Source organism: Chrysemys picta, chromosome 16 (assembly GCF_011386835.1).
Source record: "Chrysemys picta bellii isolate R12L10 chromosome 16, ASM1138683v2, whole genome shotgun sequence".
NCBI classification, from domain to species: domain Eukaryota; kingdom Metazoa; phylum Chordata; order Testudines; family Emydidae; genus Chrysemys; species Chrysemys picta.
In genome coordinates, this window is record NC_088806.1 from 28,702,352 (window position 1) to 28,721,568 (window position 19,217).

The 19,217-nt window shown below is 48.4% G+C and overlaps 3 protein-coding genes across 15 annotated transcripts in view; 1 reads left to right on the top strand and 2 right to left on the bottom strand.

Moving 5' to 3' along the window:
• LOC101940098 (G protein-activated inward rectifier potassium channel 4-like) overlaps positions 1–9,366 on the bottom strand; it is a 28,704-nt gene extending 19,338 nt beyond the window's left edge. For both annotated transcript variants that reach the window (XM_005291409.4, XM_065570652.1), the window contains exon 1: positions 1,028–9,366. The gene's annotated coding sequence lies outside the window, so the exon portion shown is untranslated. The remainder of the gene's footprint in view (positions 1–1,027) is intronic.
• LOC101944013 (claudin-22) lies at positions 9,322–14,809 on the top strand. Its single transcript, XM_065570657.1, has one exon. It carries the CDS (start codon positions 9,467–9,469, stop codon positions 10,157–10,159), a length of 693 nt encoding a protein of 230 aa, XP_065426729.1. The 5' UTR covers positions 9,322–9,466; the 3' UTR covers positions 10,160–14,809.
• Positions 14,535–19,217, bottom strand: part of USP28 (ubiquitin specific peptidase 28) — a 45,356-nt gene continuing 40,673 nt past the window's right edge. For all 12 annotated transcript variants that reach the window (XM_065570648.1, XM_065570650.1, XM_024109069.3 and 9 more), the window contains one exon: positions 14,535–17,187. In XM_065570648.1, the coding sequence (XP_065426720.1) occupies positions 17,012–17,187 (176 nt within the window). In that variant the 3' untranslated portion in view covers positions 14,535–17,011. The remainder of the gene's footprint in view (positions 17,188–19,217) is intronic.

Genomic DNA, 19,217 nt, shown 5'->3' on the forward strand with positions numbered 1-19,217 from the left:
TCTCTCAGCCTCTCCTCATAAGTCATATGCTCCAGACCCCTAATCATTTTTGTTGCCCTCTGCTGGACTCTTTCCAATTTTTCCACATCCTTCTTGTAGTGTGGGGCCCAAAACTGGACACAGTATTCCAGATGAGGCCTCACCAATGTCGAATAAAGGGGAACGATCACGTTCCTCGATCTGCTGGCAATGCCCCTACTTATACAGCCCAAAATGCCGTTAGCCTTCTTGGCAACAAGAGCACACTGTTGACTCATATCCAGCTTCTCTTATTATCTTGACTCAATGCTGCCTATGACCTGGGTCCTATAGCCTCTACCTGGCAGAGAATCAGATGGGATTATAGGGGTGGTGTCCCTGCACTGCACCCCACAGAAGCCAGGCACTCACTGGTCACTCAGACAGTCAAGGGATGCAGTGCTGCAGGTGGAAATGGCCAAACGGGGGAATTTTTGGTTTTGCTCCTCGATGTGGTTTTGAGTTAGGGCAGTTTGGGCCCCAGATTGCAGGGGTGAGGTGACTCTGCCTCTGATCTCCCTCCAGGCAGCAGCCAGCTGCAGTTTAGTCTAGCTGCCCATCAGTTAGAGACAATCCACGTTCCCTCCAGCACTGCAGAGAGGCCAGACTGGCTGACACTGGAGAGACTGGTGTCTGACAAGCCTTTTGTGTAAGTGTCTCCCAGGGTGATGCCGTCGGCTTAACAACATCCCTGCTGCACAGGGCCATGCAAACCACTCTGTCTTGCCTAGTGGACCCCACTTCCATGCATCATCTTCCTCTGGCCGACACTTAGCGCCCCGAATGCTTTGTGCAGCTCCCTTCCCCAGACTCCCATTGCAGAACAGACTCATGTTACAGATCTGCTTGAGTTTTCCTAACAGAGGTCGGCTCAGGCATTCGTCCTGGCACCTTCTCCTTGGGACAAATCCCCCCAGACTGGTGTTAGCTAAGAGGACCCCTACAGTAACCATGCAATAGCAGCGCAGAGCCCACAGCCTGCAGACTTCCTGGGAAGCAATGCACCTACCTCATCTTTCCAACTGAGTGCCCTGCCAGGGCAGGAACAGGCGAGCCCAAGGTGTGCAACCCCTCTCCTTCCAGCCAACTCTCCCACCGACTTTCCCGACGCAATCCGGAGCCTCGTCACTGGGCTGGGGCCAGCCTAAGGTTTGGAATCCCATCCGCCTCCACGCATCTTCCCATCAGTTCTGGATGCAAATCCTCTCGCAGCGCGCAGGGTAAGGGAGCTCAGCATCAGCTTCCAATCCCATTCTGGGAGAAGAAGGTCACCCGTTAATCTGTCTCAATGACACGCAGAATTACCTCAAGATGATTTAATCAGGAAGGCTTGGGCAAGGAGGAGACATGCTGCCTGGGGGACGCTGGAGCCTGCAGGGTTAATCTCCCAGGGCTTCTGCTCCAGCGTGTGCAGCACACAGAAGGGGGCTTCCCCTTCCGCCGGCTTGGAGCAAAACGTTACCTAAGCCCCTGCCCAAGGACCCGAGCCCGGCTCTGCCCAGCACCGCACTGACAGACAGCCGACAGATAGTTCTGGCTAAAGCACTGTGAGACAGGACTCGTCGGTTTTACTTCTAAGACATTAGCAGTTATTTATTGTTTGTACTGTGGTAGCACCTACTAGCCCCATTCCTGGACCAGGACCCCACTGTGCTAGGTGCTGCACAAACCCTTGGGAAAAGCCTACCCGACATTTCCCCATATGTGAACTGTGGGATAACACCTACCTCCCAGCAGGACCGCAGAGCTCCGCGCACTCCTACCTGTGACGCTGGACGGTGCTAGAAAGGGGAAAGGACTGAGACAAGGAGTGCTGGGGAAAGAACCGTTCTTCGGTTTCTAATAGGGGATCAAACGGGGTCACAGCATGGCAGGTAGCCCCAGTCACCCACTCCTGAGAAGGCGTTGTAGGCTCAGCCCCTTCCTGCTCTGGGATTCCCCAACACAGCTCTTGTGTTCCCTGAAGGGAGCACTATGTACTGTCTAGCACCCAGAAGCCCTGGCCAGGATGGGCGCCTCCGCCACCCAGAGGAGGACACGGTCCCTGCCCCAAAGAGCTCCCAGTTCAGTTAAAAACAAGATGCAGCAGGTGAGTAACAAGCCGCAGTTAGAGGGGGGTCGCGGGGCAATGGCTGTGCTAGTACGTGGTCTAACCAAAAGCATAGCTCGGGCAAGCCCCTGGCCCGCAGGGCAAAGACTAGAAGGCATTCCCAGCTCTAATAAGGAGTTCTGCAAGGGGGAATTTTCCCTGCTCTAACATTCATGATGCCACCCATCAGGGACTATATTCCCTCTCTGTCTTTGGGTGGGAGGGGTCAGCTGTTGCTAAGAAACACAATCCCTCAATTCCCCCCACAATGCCAGCTCTCATCAGGTCCATAAACAAAGACCTGACATTTTGTGACTGTTTCATTCAACCATGCGATTCCATAGCATAGGCCTGTCCAGCGACTCTGCTAATGATTCAGGATCTAACACCACCGTGTTGTGTTGTCTGGTACTGGTAACTAACAGCTTGCAGCCTATCAATACCTCCTGAGTGCAGCGTAAGCTACCGGGGCTGTTAAAAGCAGCCACATGCTACATTTAAACCTAGTTCTCTACAGAGAGAAGGTTAAAAATAGCACAGGTAGCGTCCCGGTTATAAATAACTGCTTAGCCAGTGCCTTAAACGGCTCGAGGGTTATTAATACAGTAGTTTAATCTCTCTTAGTAACTTGCAGTCAGAGTTCAGGTAAACGATGTCTGAAGACATCAAATGCATTCTTAATTTACAGGTCAGTTTGGAAAACAATACAATTCCCCCCCCCCCCCCCCGGGTTAATACCTTGCTGGTATGTTTAAAGTTTAAACCTACCCTCCCAAACAACAGTACGGAGACCTGCATGCACTTTAGGATCATGGGGATGAAGGAGGCCATGGAAATAAACAAACCAGTCCTGGGTAACATGTTTCCTAGTAAGCGACAATCCCGAGTGTTCTGCCTCCAGGGATCGGGCCTGGGATGTATTGGCTGGATTCAGTGTTCAGTAAGTCAAATTCGTCCCAGGTCGGTAGCAACTGGAAGTCGCCACCGCCATCTGCTAGCTGCTCAGCAGCCTGTGTGAAGTGAAATCCAGTTCCAAAGAGCACATGTCCACATCCCACGCACCGTGGCATGGCTGGGGGCCCTGAGGACAGAAGGGGCCAGGGAGACGGCTCTCGCACCAGAGGGGTGCCTTCGGGTTAGGGATAGGTCACGTTAGCAAGGGGCAGGGGGAAGGAAGAGGGGGTGGGAGCTTGCACTGCTGTTGTCTGTGCTGGAACTGTCCCACGGGTGCCGAGGGATTCAGTCTCCTGGTCTGCCTCCTTCCAGTAGCGCTGGAACGACCCACGCTGTGATGTCAGTGGCAGAGAGTGAGTCCCAAGTTGCTCTCAGATGTAGCCCAGTGACAACTTGGGGGTTGCTTCCCCTTCGACAAGCCCTGACAAAGAGCAGCAGGAATCTCTTGCAGAGATCAGGAGAAACCGCTCCCCCTCCGGCGCTCCCCGCACGCACACTCTGGGCCTTAGGACATTTGCTCTAACCAAACAGCTGCCAAGCCCAGGCCCCATGGCCCTGTGCCAGAAGAGAATGCAGAATTTCCTCCCCTTGGGATTAGTGAGATCCCAAGTCACACACCACAAATTGGGCACAGACCCAATGCTGACAGTGCAGCAGGGAGCTAAAGAGGGCCACGGGTGTACAGTGCCATCCCCAGGGGAACACCAGGCCAGGTCCCTTATAGCTGTCCCAGGTGAACGCTGAAGGTGCCTTTTGGAGGAGGGAGATAGTTGGGTTGGTTTCGTCGCCCTGGCCAACAATTCCCCTCTTCTCCCCGGGTCCCAGTGGCCCAGGGCTGCCCCTGAGCTCAGAATGGTGGGGGGGTTTACATGCACTGCGGAGGGGGTGCACCCCAGTGACAAGTGAGGTGCCATGGAGGATGAGAAGCCTGCTTCTCTTCATTCTTCAGCAATAGTACAGCCCCAAGAGGCTTAGCCAGCCCCTCTCTGCAGGCGTGGGCGGGTGAGCGAGACAAAGAGCCAAAATGTCAACGCTGCAAATGAAGTGACAGGCAGCAGGGACTGAAAAATGAAGAGAAACAGGCTTCTCATGCGCCATGCATGTTCAATGGCACTTACACGTCACTGGGGTACGTGCACCGGGCCAGTCCCCTTTACCTCTCCCCGTGGCCGGGGGGGGGGGAGATGCACCTGGAGCCGATCTCTCTGCCGACGTTCTTGTGATCACAAGTGGAGTAGAAGACATCGCCCAATGCATCGGTATGGAGGATTTGCTCGGGAACGTCCTTGTTCTGGTGCCTTTGATCTGTCATGCAAAGAATACAAGAGACTTTGTGAACAGCCCTCATGGTGCCCCGGAGGATCCTGGCCACGCCCAGAGCCCTTGGGGAAGACAGGGGCTGGCAGCAGCCCCTGCTCCCCGAGACACTCCAAAGGGACAGGATTGGAGCATTTTGCCATTAGTAGAGGTTGGGGAAGAGTCATAGTTTGCGCGGCTAGAGGGAAAGATCCCAGGAGACCCCAGTTAAGCAGCCCCCTCTCTGGGGTTTCAGGTTTGGTTTGTACAGTCCAAAGAACACCAATAAACGAACCCCCAGCACAGCCTCTGGCCACGTTCCCTGCACGGGGCGTCAATGCTTCAATAGCAAACACGGTGCTTCAGCTTCTAGGCAGCAGCTCCTCCACCCCTTCCCCCAATGCTCTAGGCGGTTCTGATCTTCACTGAGCTCAGCCGCACGTAATGACATCCCAGCTGGGCAGCATCACTCTGGCCTGACTCTGAGAAATCCTGCAGGGATTTGACTCCCCACAAAACACGTGCCACGTGTGTGCCCATGAGCCGGGGGAGGAATCTCTGCAGAGACCTGTACTCCCTCTCCAATCCCAGCTGTGCCTGGCCTTTTGTTCCCCACAAATTGAACCCTGACAGTGACCAAGGTTGAGCTTTCCTAAGGGGCTGAAGGGAGTTTGCATCCCAAATCCAGCTGAAATTCACCAGGGAGTGAGTGCCTAACTCCTTTAGGCTCCTTTGAAACCCCCTTGCCAAAGCCATTTCCCCCAGTGGCCGGAGGAAATGACTCCCGCATTGCTGACTGCAGTGGGTGGAGGAGCTGCATTCCCCTAAGACGGCCTGATCTGGTTGCCACTGACACCAATGGTAGTTTGGCTTTGGACTCCCATGGAAGCAGAGGGGATTCAGAGCCAGCTAGTGTTCAGGCTGGATGACTATGCTCCGCCGGAAGTTGCCGCAGTTTATGGATTCAGGTCACACCTCACAAGCCAGGCAGAATGACAAGTACATGCCCCATAGCCATCTCCTCACCTGACTGCATCTAGGGAAAGCAGGAACTGCTTCTCAGCACACAGTGCCGCACGCTGGCCAAGGGCCGAGCCACAGGCTCCAAGCTTTCCTCCCACATTCAACAGCAGAGGCTGGTGGGAGCAGGAAAGCAGCGGCGCTGGCAACTGAGAACAAACCGAGAGAGAGAGGAGAAAGAAACCCTCCCAAGGAGGTTAGGAAACGGCTTATTTACCCAAAAGAATGAAGCTAGCAAGTGTTCAGACTAAACAAACACATTTTTTTAAAGTGCTCCATACTTTGCCGGAGGGGTTCAGTTGTCAGCTCAAGGGTTTGTTACTGTGGGGGTTCCCATGGCTCCAGCACAGGCATCTAGAGCATGAGGGCAGTGCCTTGGATTGGGAAGAGTGCATCAGTCCTCACCGCCCCGTTGGCATGGCCCCTTCAAGCTGCTTGCACCAATGCCAAACTCACCTGGCAGTTACCAAATAGCAGCCACCGGTACCAGCCGAAGGACAAGAGCGCTTGGAGCCAGACTTTCAAAAAGAGCTTAGCTCCCATTTAGGGTCCTACGTAAGTGGCCAGATTGTCTAAGGAGCTCGGCGCGCTGGGTGCTGAACTCTCAGACGCTGGGCGCTGCTGGGGACTGAGCACCATAGAGAACCTGGCCCCAGTGGTGGTTGCTGAGCCCTTGAAAATCCAACGCAAAGCGGCAGCTAAGCTAGCCGAGTTTTCCCTTCGGAATTTCTGCAGCACAAAGGCTTGAGCCTGCAAGATGCTGCGTGCTCTTCAGCCCGCAAAGGGCCCCCAACACCTCACAAAGGCAGGCCCAATGGCTTCAGTGTGCCAAACACAACATGGGAGCCAGTCCGGGAGCTTCAGTTCCACTGGCTAACTTCCAGTCACAAGTGGATTTTCAGTGCTGAGATAACTTCCCACCATCCACACCTAAAAACAAAGGTACTGGAGGGGGAACCAGACATGAACCACTGACACAACTTGTAAATCCAAGCGGTAGAGGATCTAGGACTCCAATCCTTCAATTGGAGTTGGAAGACCACAGTATCCCCAACACCACCACCACAGTGAAGGAGACGCAGTAATTTACCAGCCTTGGCCCTTAATATCCTTCTTGATAACAAAGGAGGCAGATGAGTGAGAGATTAGAGTTACTAATCCCCCAATAAAGAAAGAATTCTAAAAGCTGGACATTGTGTTCCCTTTATATATCTGTGCACGGAGGGACAGATGGGGAGTGAGTGCAAACAGAAACTTAAGACCTTCCCTATGACGTAGTCCATCATTTATTTTTTAAACAACAGGGTATTTTATTTCAGCAGCAAAACATGTCCTGTACCTAGGAGTTCCTCAATTCTAATCCCAGCGTTGCCACCAACTCCTGGGATAGATTTGCACCAATCTGTGTCTCAGTTGCTCTGTCCCTTAAATGGGGATGACAGCATGGACCAGTCACTGGGTTGTCGTGAGGATCAATGCTTGCAAAGCATTTCCTGAGGATGTGGCGTGCCATTAGGGTTTAAGTCCAAAGATGTTGTTGCAATTCACAGAACCTTCTGGGATCCCACTGAGAAAGAAGGGAAGGTTGGGGCTCCACAACACTGTGGTCTCCCCTTCTAGATTGCCTGACATTTGCTGCTACCTGAGGTATTTCAAAGGCAAAAAGCTGGCTCTTTGGGACCCTATGAATAGGACATGGACAAGTGTTTCCAGTGGCAGGGCAGATTCTGCAGCCTCTGGAGGAAGAGTGGGGAAGGGTTCCGCCATAGATGATGGAGTTCCACCATCTCCTTGGACACAGCATCAAGCCAGAAGCCGTTCACCAGCTGGGGGCAGGAAGAAGGTGGCCACCAGTGTGACGGATGTTTTGCCTTCCTTGGAAGCAACAGTTGGTGACCATTGCTAACTAGTCATTCATCAGGCTGGAGTCGTTGCTGGGTAGGGGAGGGTGGACCTGGTGGGACCAATAATAGAGTAATGCAAAAACAAACAGATACATTTTTCTGATTGGGAGCCGGTTCCCATTCACCTTAAATGATCTCAGACCATGGGCTCCCTCCCTCTGGCGCTGTCTGGTTACAAAAACCACGACACCGGTGAGACAAAGAGATGAATTCAAACAGTTGTTTTCAAGTATATGTATCAAAGAAAGTTTCCCTAGTGGTTAAAGCAGCAGGACGGGGAGTCGGGACTCCTGAATGTACAGCTGTCATTGACATGGGGTGCGACCTCAGGCAAGTGAGTTCGCTTCGTTCTGCCTTCATTCCCCCATCCGGGTAAGGCTGTTCCTTGCCTCATGCCCAGCACCCTGGCATCAGATCCCAGAACGTGCTCCCCATCTCCCACTAGAGCAGATTAAAAGGTGTAATTCACCAGAGTTTGTAAATGGCCTCGAGCTGCTTGAAGGTAAAGTACTTCAGTTGAACTGATCGCTGTCATTACGCTTATTACGAAAGTGCTGCCCAGCCGGCAGCCTTTCCAACACCCGCCTTGAGCAAACAGGTCGCATTTCCCCTCTGCATGCCAAGTGAGCCCCGGGAGATGCAAATGTCGGGATTTCTCATAAAGGCCTGCCCACAATTGATTCCTTGCTGTGGCATGCCAAGCTCCTTTGATATTTATTTAATGACTGAATAATGGCCAACACTTTAAAAAGCCTCTGAGAACGGGATAAAGAGTCATTCATCAGGCTGGAGTCATTAACGGAGGGGGGGGGGGAAGGAGGAAGGTGTTTGGCTCAAGTATTCCACATCTTCTCTAGCTGTTCAAGGGTTCTTCTCAACACCCCATCCCAGTCGTTCTTGGAGCTACCATTTGTCCAGAGGTACTTTCTCTGCCAAGCCTCTCACTGCCGGGTTTCTGAGGCCTGGTGGGAGCGGGTTAGTCAGTCTTTTGCTAAACCGTCTTGCGTATGGAGTGGTGGCCAGAACAAAATGGGACTGGCTGCCCGTTGTAATTAGGTAGACTTTAGTGCACTGTGACACTGTCTGCACAGACAGCCAGACCCTCCTCTCCCCCACCGAACCTTTTTTTAGGGAAAACTCCTCTCAGATGTGTTGTCTGAGACCAATCTGACTGCACCAGTTCCATTCTTCCTCTCTGCATTATTGTACTGCTCTCCACCCGGCACAGACCCCCAGTTCCTCTGCCTCCTTCTCTCCACATTCCCCTTCTTCCCCCTTCCCACATCTGCTCTCCCAGTTCTCTGTCCTGCTTTTTCCTTTACTCTGCTTCCCTCTCCCCCTTTTCATCAATGGTGAAATGCACTTCGGTTGCTCACTCCACCTGCCCTCACACCTGGCTTCTGGAGGAGTTGATTCATGGCAGGATCAGCTGGATAGGGAGTACAGATAGAAAAGTCAACGGAGGGCCTTTTAAGTATTGCTCATAGAACTGACTTTAACCTTAAAAAGCCTGGCCAGCCATGCCAGATGACCGCCAAGTGAGGAGCACTAAATGATTGGAGAGAAAAACACTTGACGACCAAGCATAAGACCAGACTTGATCCGAGTACCGCAACGTCCATCCCTCAGTAGCTGAATGCACGGTGGAGACCCACTTGCATGTTGGAATCTCAGCGGCAGTGATCAGGAGATCCTCCCAGCCTGTTGGCAGCAGCTGAATCTGCCTCCAAGTGCTGAGCTGGGCTGGGCTATGTTAGTGCGTTTTGTTTGGGACCCACACTGCAGTAGTTGCAGGGTCCCACAGCTGCTGTTTTCATGTATGCTTACATACTTTTGGTAGGGGCTGATCATTTGATGCCCTACTGCACAGCACTGAATTGGCTGGACTGCTAGAAGGCACTCCTGCCAGAATTTTTTTTTTTTTTAATCCAGTAAAACCAACAAAACATGAAAATAATTGTTGCCACACCCAGGAATTAGTGGTATAAGTTTGAATTTCCCCCACGCTACTCCTCTGAAAGCTAGAAACAAATAATAGCTCTCAGTCAACAGCCCGTCAACTGAAAGAACAGATTCATGGAAACCTACTCTGTAGCACAGCTTCAAAAGAGTTAATACCAAAAGCTTCTGCTCAAACACCCAAATTCATCGTGACCGGCACACAGCTCACTCACACAGCACCAGCATGGCTTGGAGCTGTAACACGAAGGTTCACCTGGGAGGAATATTTCTCTCATTCTTTGGATGGGTCTCATCCTGCGTTGCGACTTTTGTGCCACTCTGGAAGAATCTCAACCTGGACTTGAATGAAATGGAGATCTGGACCATGGGGCTTTGGCAAGTCTGCGTAATGCAAGAGGAAGGTATTATGGAGTGTAAAAGCTATGAGTCTTTCTTGGCTCTGCCATTGGACCTCAGGGTGTCCAGGATTTTGATGTTCCTCTCTAATGGATCGGGACTTCTTGGATTCTTGATCTCCAGTTGTGGGCTAGACTGTTGCAAGGCCTGGGAAGAAAAAACGGCTCTAAAGAAACAACTAACGCTTTGCGGAGGAGTGATTTTTGGCATCTCAGGAATTATGACCCTCATTCCAGTTTCCTGGCTCGCCTATAACACCGTAAATGAATTCTGGGATGAAACTGTCCCAGAAATTGTACCTAGATGGGAATTTGGGGAAGCAATGTTCCTGGGCTGGTTTGCTGGATTTTTCCTTGTAATAGGCGGGCTGCTCATCATCTGCTCAGCCTGTTTGAAAGGGACGGAAATGCCAACAATGCCTTTAGCAGCTTGCCGTGAGCCAACACAGGTGCAAGATCCATTAGCACTGCGACACTGGAGCCAACATTCACACCCCAAAAACGCTGACCTGGTAATCTAAGACTTCCGGCACAGAATTCTGTACTGCTCCCTAGCTTTTCAGATTTTGAGACCGTTCCCATAATGATTTACAGGATGATTAGCTACTTTTTTGTCCATAAGACATTATTAAGTCTTGCTATTTGTTTTGTCTTCCTGTGTGTTTGTAAGTTTTAAAGAGCAAAAGCTTTTTCTGAGACTCTTGCAAACTGAGCCTGGCACTATAAAATCAGTGAGGTGAACACAGAAAACTAAATAGCACTTCATATTTCTAGCAACATTTAAATGCAGCATGTTATTGATTATTCTATTTGAGCATCTTTGGAAATTTCTGATAGGATAGTAACTTCTGTACGCAATTCTGAAGGTTATCGCTCCTTAACTGTCCATTGTAGGGAGACAAGGTGGGTGAGGAAATATCTATCTATACACAGGGATAAATTCCACCACATAAATTATTCAATTTGATGGCAACATGTTTCTGTGCTCTCAAAAAGTAACTGCATCTTGAACAGCATCAAAGGAGAAGATGGGGATGCAGGATTTTAACTATAAAGAGCAACGCTGCAGTATTTTTGTTCATCTAGCGAAATTTTCTTATAGAAAGTCAGTTTATACAAAAAATGCATTTTCCACATCCATGAAAGGTGCAAAATCAGAGGCATATATTTACTAGTCAGTGAAATCATAAAAATATCAGACCCACAATTAGAATGTTATCCAATTTAATTCTTTTTTAGATCACTTGTGTATAACAATTAGAATGTAACTGTTCCTCTAAAGATCTCCTAAATTTTCATTTGGCTACCAAAAAAAAATGCTTGTATTCACTTACTGTTACTACTAATAGAGTTATATATAAGAAACCTGTTAAATACTCATTTTGCCTGATCAGGAGTAAATCTGATGCTACAGTACTATTTAACAACTCTGTTTTGTTATTTTTAAAACCTTTGCTTACAATGTCTGTGACAATGAGATCAATCCAAGGAAGCCCCCATCCAAAACCAGAATTCTTTTGAGAATCAAAGTAGTTCACTTTTGGTTTAAAAAGTTTGGTTTTGCAATTTGCAATTCGTCCCAGCATAGATACCAATATGCAGAGAGCAAGGTTATTCGCAGGGATTTTCCTAGCCTGGCTGAACCCAGGACATTTTAGAAACTTTGCGGACAGGCCAAAAAATGAACGTTAGGGAGCCCGCCCGAGCTTCCTGAACAATCCACCCTCCATCAGCCTTTCAAATCTCCCAATCGCTACTTGAAATGATGCACGTATTTCTTTCATGAATGGGAACTTTGCTTGTATGGATAATTCAGGATGTGGTCTCACAGCCTGATCCAAGTCAACAGAAGGTCTCCCCATTTTCTCTAATAGGTTTGGATCAGGTCCCAAGTGCATACATATTAGAACCTTAAAATTCATGTTAAAAAGAACTGAAAGGAACCCACCGAAAATTCGGAACGACCTTCTTCTTCAGCCAATTCTGCTGCTCCCAGTTGTCCGTTAAGTATGTGCGAAAACATGATTGTTGTTGCTGCTGCCTTCACCTCCCACTAGCTTCCCCCTTTCCCTCCCGCTGCCCCACACCAAGTCAAAATCCCGTATTTGTGGCAACACAGCTGGTTGCTGTGGAAATTAGTCGATGACAGACAGTTTAGGGACTGTAAAGAGCAGCAGCGAAGAGTCCGATTTCTGTAACAAGTATCAAGAGATGCAAAACGCAGGGGCAGGAGGGCAACATTCTTGGCTGGTGGAATGTGCTTTTCGAAGATCTACACAAACTGTTCGCTACTTTCCAGGGGCCTGACAAACCCCCAAAGGCAAAAGAGACTCGTAGGTGTTGGCTGTCACTGTCATCCGCACCCTGGGGAAATCAACGTAGGGAGTGAGGGGGGAGAGAAGAGAATTGTGTGACAGCCCAGATTTTTTAGCGTCAGTAGGCTCCCTTTATGCGTTTGTGGCTTTAAAGCCTGATCCAATGTCAATGGAAAGATTTCAATGGAATTCACTGGACACTGGATTGGGCTCTTCAAGCAGATTAGTGTTACAAGTAAGCAAGTCCTTTAATTTCCTAATACTTGGTTTTTGCTGTGTGTGGAGTTGGAGATCTATTGTTCATATATTTTTGGTAGTAGTTTAATGGGACAAATATCCCCATGACTGTACGAACAATGGCACTCTGTACATTAGGATTTCCCCCAATCATATTCTATTCGGTCGCAGCCAAACTGGCTTTTTGCAGGGGTATGACTGGTTTAGTTCTTGCACAGAGGGGTCTTTAAAATTACACACCCTCTACTAAACTATCAACATAGCACAGTGGACATGAGGGAGTCTAGAGTGGCGGTGAACAGCAAATATTGTTAGCAGGGTCATGGAGTAAAGACTTGATGAGAAATTACCTATATGGCAAAACAGATAGGCACTTCGGGGACAGGGAAGACAAAGCGTTAGGGATATCTCAGAACCCCGTGCACCACTCCTCCAACAAGCCAGACTTGAAACTACCAAAAACGGAGGTCTCTTGAGTGTTTTGGTACTAGATGATAACAGAGAGTAGCTAGGAAACAAGAGAATCACCACCATCCCACCTTGCAAAAGCAAGCCATTTAGGACAATATGAAACACAATTAAGGCCACAAAGTTGAAATATCAAAGGCCCTTGGCTCCACCATCACCCCTTAAAAAGGTAATGGTATGTGACTATCTCTGCACAGTGGTAGGGTGGTTTCTTTAAGAGTGTTTTCAGTTTTGACTCTGTTAACTGGGGAAAAAGAGGGTGAACCCCAACTCCAAAGTTAAATAACCAGGTGAGGGTGAAACAGGCAAAGTGAGTCACCCTGTCATTGACAACTAATCCTCACCTGTCTGCATTCAAACAGAACTCCACCAATTATTACTATTTTGCACTCTTAACCTAGCCCTATAAATGTCTATCTTCAATTTGCCCATCGAGTCCCCATCTGGAAGGTATTTTATTTTATTTTTACAGCTGTGTTTTGAACTGTTGGAATAAATCTGTGTTTTGCTAGGGAAATGCTAACAGAAGCTTAACTATAAAAAGGGTAATGGTTCTGCTATAATGCAGATTTATGTGAGCAACTGAATATGAAACTCAAACATTTCAGTCCCAAATGAATAAACAGTTTGGCTGCAGGAGCTTACAGTGTTTCTCCTTCCTCTTTGCTAATTTAATCCAAGTGAATTACTCACTGCTGTGTGCTTGGAAATGGCTGTTTCCTGAAGGCATTCTGCATATAGACAGCCAGCTGCAGAACGACTCGAAATAGAAAGGGGTTCAAAGTGGGGCTCTCTAAAGGAATTTCTCTTGGGTGGCCTGTCAAAATAAGCAATCTGCGTGTCAAAGTCTCTGGAATATGTACAGCGGAGGACAGGCGGGTGAAAGAGCCTTAGGTGACCCAATACTCCAGGTGGGTGAACTTCACCCAGAAGTAAGATACAAAAAGCTTCTCTACAAGTGGCTCCATTTGTCTAGACCTCAATTCTTGCTAGATGGGCTGATGTACGTCTGGACAAAGAGTACAACCACCAGGAAGGATTTGTCTCCTATTGAAATTTGTCTCCTACTGAAAAGCTAATTCAGAGCAAAAGGGAATGTGCAACTACACTTATACTATTTATCTTGAAGTAAAAAAACCCCACAACCACCTGGACACAAAGTAAGTCAGGAGAAAAACTACAGCTCAAAGCTACTCAAAATCTACAGCTAGCTTCACCCTTATTTAACTTACATTTAAGAGAACTCAAGAGACTCTGATACACTAGAGATTCAGCTACACTGTAACTTGTAATCATTTTTAACACGTTAAACAAGATTGAAAACTGTAGTGCAGACAAACAATAAATGTTTATGCTAGTTGTTTTTAAACCCTAGGTTTGTTGCTAGCCATTTTTAACCCTAGGATAGAACGTGACTTGTACCATATTTTTTTCTTTATCTACACTACAATTTACAGCATGTTAATATGCGATTACAAACTATAGTGTTGCCAAGTCTTTAGTGACAGATTTGTTAAATGTTGATGAATGATGGGTTGAAACAACAGTACCACCTTTGGCTAACAATACAAACTGTACAGAACCATTTTCTCTCTCTTCTTACACGCAGACAGAGAGAGAAAATCCCCAACACACCACCAAGCAAAAAACAAAGCATAGAAACCTCTCTGCCACTAGGTGTCATTCTTTCTTCATTGAGGAACTAGCACAGGTTTGGTAGGTCAGCCTCAAAGCTTTCTTGAAGTTCCGATCTTTGTAATTTAAGAAAGTTTAAAATGATCTTGTGGGCCAATGTTCTCATTTCTTCTGTTCTTTCCAAGACATAGAAGTGTTTTAAAACTTGACAGCAAAGGAAAATAAAACAGAGAGGGAGCAATTTCACTCTAAAATAAAACAAATGTTTTTATTGCACATTTATAAAACCTGCATAGTCCTATCAAATAGGAATTCTCTTCCCCATTTATTCAGAACATTTTGGTTTAGTCTATTCAAATAAAACACAGACTGCCCTTAAAAAGTGTCCAACTGTGGTTCTCCCCCTCACTCCCCCAGTACATTTTTACAAAAAAAAATACAAATATACATGCTTTTACGCAGGGCCGGCTTTAGGAAGTGCAGGGCCCAATTCAAACATTTTCAGCAGGGCCCCGGCAGGGATGACTAAAAAAAAAAAAAACCAAACCATGTAAAAAAAAGCCTTTCATTTCTTAGCAACCGGTTCCCTATAAAAAGTTCTGATTTAAGGGATGTGCCACAGTATGTATTTTTTGTACCAATAGGGTTACCATATGTCCCGGACGGCGATTTCGGAAAAATAAGTATGTATGTTAACCCTACCTACAGTTCTTTTTTAAAAAGATGGGCCTGAACTAGAAATGAGCTCCTTTTCAAGTGTGTGGGTCCCCACCACTCCCTGGGGGTGTGCTAGGGTGACCAGATGTCTTGATTTTATAGGGACAGTCCCGATTTTGGGGTCTTTTTCTTATATAGGATCCTATTACCCCAACCCCCTTTCACACTTGCTATCTGGTCGCCCTAGGGTGTGCACACGTTTGGGTCCCAGCTGCTCCCTGCCCCCCTCATTGAAGCAGGTGTGCAGGGTTACTGCCCTGGGAACTTCAGGGCACCACTGGACATGGGGCTGGCTGGAGGCAGGGTCTGGCTGCAGGCAGGGCAAGGAGTGCGGGGCTGTCTGGAGACAGGGGTGTGTGGGGCGGGCTGGCTGGCTTCAGGCAGGGAGACGGGGGTGCGGCATGGGTTGGCAGGGCTGGAGACAGAGGAGTGCGGGACTGGCTGGCTTCAGGCAGGGGGGTGCGGCACGGGTTGGCTGTAGACAGGGCAGGGGGTGCGGGGCTAGCTACAGGCAGGGCAGGGGGTGCGGGGCTGGCTGGAGACAGGGCAGGGGGTGCGGGGCTGGCTGGAGACAGGGGCTGGTGTGGGCAGGGCAGGGGGTGCGGGGCTGACTGGAGACAGGGGCTGGTGCGGGCAGGGCAGGGCAGGGGGTGCGGGGCTGGTGCAGGCAGAGGGTGCGGGTACAGCCCACCATGTACGGTAAGTGCCGCCTCCTCCTCCCTCCTCCACCGGGGTAGCAGCAGCAGTCCGGGGCTCGGGGGCTACCTAAAGGGCCCGGGGCTCCCCTGCTTCCACCGCCCTGGCCCTTTAAATAGCAGCGGGAGTCCTGGGGAAGCGGTGGGGCTCCAGCCGCTATTTAAAGGGCTGGGGCGGTAGAAGCAACGGGAGCCCTGGACTTTTTAAATAGCCCCCAGAGCCCCGCAGCCCTACCCCAGGGCTCCAGCAGTGGGGCTCTGGTGGCAATTTAAAGGGCCTGGGGCTCCATCCTCTGCTGGGAGCCCCAGGCCCTTTAAATTGCCCCCTGGGGAAGCTGGGCCACCTGGGTACAGCACACCGGCTCTTGCCGGTACGCCATACCGGGGCTTGGGCGCGGGGCCCTCTTAGGGGTGGGGCCCGATTCAGGGGAATTGGTTGAATTGGCCTAAAGCCGGCCCTGCTTTTACGCTAACCTTAGTGTCCAATGCTCAATTTTCTCATCAATAACCTTGGGTGGAGGAGGAAATATTGTCAGATCCGGGAGGGGAATTCTCTTTGGGGATTTTGTTTTCTTTAACCAGTTACTGATTATTAGCACAGTGATACTGTGTACACTGTCACTATTTGCTTTTGTCTGTCTCAAAACAAGACATATTTGTTTGACTGTTAAAAAAACAAGAGACAACTTAACTTCCTGTTTGACTTCAATCAACTAAAATATGTATCTGCACACATGACTGCCTGCCTGCCTGTCTTGCATACACAGTGTGCCATCAATCCTCGCTGTCTCTCAGTCTCCCGACTCAGACTCCTGCCAGCCGTACTTTGCCAAGATCTGGATTTATAAGCTCTTTCAGCTAAGAATTTAGAAAGGTGTGGATGTGTTTGCCAGAACCAAGCTAATAAATGTCACTGATTTGTCAATGAACCATTCTCTTGTGCGGCTGTTGTCACTGTCCCAAGTATCTTGCCTGAGGGACATTTTAGAAAGGGGCAAGGAATGGAGAGACAGTGCATTTTTTGTTGTTGTGGAGATGAGAAGCAGCTGTTACTGCCAGCCATATATTGTGCCATCTTACAACAGTGGTTCCTGCCCTTCGCATTCTCATTGACAATTGTATCTTAAGTGCAATACTGCTTTTCATTCCTTTGTATTGACACCAAGAGCATGGTTTACATCTGGATATGAATCGTCTTTATCTACCTATTCTCCTCCCTCTCCCATTCGAATGTTGTCTGACAGCAGGATACTACGCCAATAGGTGGGTTCCTATGTACCGCATCTAGGGCTGGAAAGTTGGAAGTTTATTTGACAGTCACAGGTGCGGCCCCATGAATGGACTCCATCACGGCTGCGAAGCGGCTGCAGAGGTCGTAGGGGGAGTTGGGCCGGATCTTCGGCGGTTCTTTTAGAATGACGACCTCTGCAGAGCAGTCCAGGAGCCTGGGGAGCAGTTCGCCCAGCTTCGTTTGCAGGTTGGCTGTGGAGGTGGAGGAGGAGGAAAGAGTCAAATGACCTGGAACAGGCAGTTACAAAAAAAGGCCAATCGCAGCAGGTTTTAGCGTTGCAAGGAAAAGCAGCTGCTACGCTTTTTAGATAATTATCTACCACAGCCAAAAACTGCTCACCTCGAGCATACAGATGAGTATTGTTTTATGGAGGAGAGACAATGTCTGGTCTATTTAAGTCCTGTATCTTGTCTCTATCAGTAGCCAATACCATATGGTTCAAGGGTGGGGGGGGGGGAGAGACCACACCAAACTCCTCCCCTCCCTCGCCCCTAACACACACAACCTATCGTACACGGTATCACAACCTAGCTGCTTGGCAAACCAGTGATGTGACGTTACTAGGAATATAACTGGCGTATGTTACCAGTGCCACTACCAAACAGGCTTTCCTCAATCCAGGCCACTTTACATGGTCATCCCAAACCTAAGCCTCTAACCTTGCAATCTCAGATTTATGCACTACATCTAGTATAGGCCAAGCATTATTCAGTCCTTCATGAATGACTATCCTCCAAGTGCTGACCCAGTAAACTCCAACAACACACAACGAGCCAAATTTGTAATCATCTGATAATGCAAAACCAAAAGTAGACACCCCCTTCCCTGAGAGTGATGGGAATGTAGCCCCAACAGAAGAACAAGCAGAAAAGGGCACAGTCCTCTAACTGATGATGTACTGCATAACAAAATTAACCAGAACTGCCAATTACTGTAAAAAAAATTCTGACCTCACTGTCGGGTCAATGGTGGAATGTAAACATTTCTCCGGTGGGAGGGCTGTTCCTGTCACATCAGGTGTTAGCAGAAACTCCTCCCCTATTTCAGCACTTGGCAGGCCAGCTCTCTAGTAGCTCATTAATTTGAGGAGCTCAAGACTTTCCAGCTGAATGTGCTTAAAACCATTACCACAACACCCTTTTCTGCTGCTGACAGATTAAAAATCAACTGACTTAATCTAATGCACAAGCAATTTTACATGCAACATGAACAGAGGCTGGTGACAACAGACTTGGCCCATGCAACACAATGAGAGATGGAAACTGCTGAGTTCTGCTCCTTTCAAATCTCAAGTTTCACTATTGGGATTCCATTACATGGAGGAGTTTATAACAAGGCCAAATTTGGGGAAGTCAAACTGCTAGCAAATTTCTCCAGCTTTCTACTTTGCACCAGCATTTTGAGAACAATCCTCCATATTTCTACCTCACTTTCCTGTAGCAAGTTTACCCTCTGCTGGTTAAAATAAGCAGTGTTAAGAGTCTCAAGCCTGTTCTCTTACCCAGGCTGAGAGGAGTCATGGCAGCTTAACTTCGGCACATGAAAGGAAATGCAGAATAAACGCAGTTATCCAACACTGAAATTCAGACCCAGAATGACCAGCATCTCCTCACTACACTCTGGGTCTAATGGGCAATTCATTGCAAAGCCTCTTCAAAGCTTGACACAGCTAGCTTCCCCCACCCCTTCCTCAAACCCTTTGGCTACTGTACATGGATTTGTAGTTATGAAGCTGTACACAGCTAGAAAAAGTTCCTGTCAGTATGTCTCATTTCCAGCATGAAGTCAGAGTGTCTCACATGCCAGCTACATGCTTAGAAGCACAAATGCACTCAGTCAGTTTAGAACCTTTTATCTCTTATCTTACAGGTGAGCATTCATATACAAGCCAACAAAATCTGCTAATGTTAGTGTGTCCGTGAAATCAGTCTGGCTGAAACGTAGGTTAAAGTACTGATCACAAAGAACAGATGAGACCAAGGTGCCTATGTCACATATTTTAAAAAGAACAGGAGACTTGTGGCACCTTAGAGACTAACACATTTATTTGAGCATAAGCTTTCGTGGGCTACAGCCCACACGGCTGCTACTCTGAAACATATTTTTAAATCATTCACTTCTTATATTTCAATGGTCAGGGATCTATTTTCTGTAGTTGTAGGACAAACAACAATGAAATTGTCCTATAACATATTTCACTCTAAATATGAGCACATGTTTT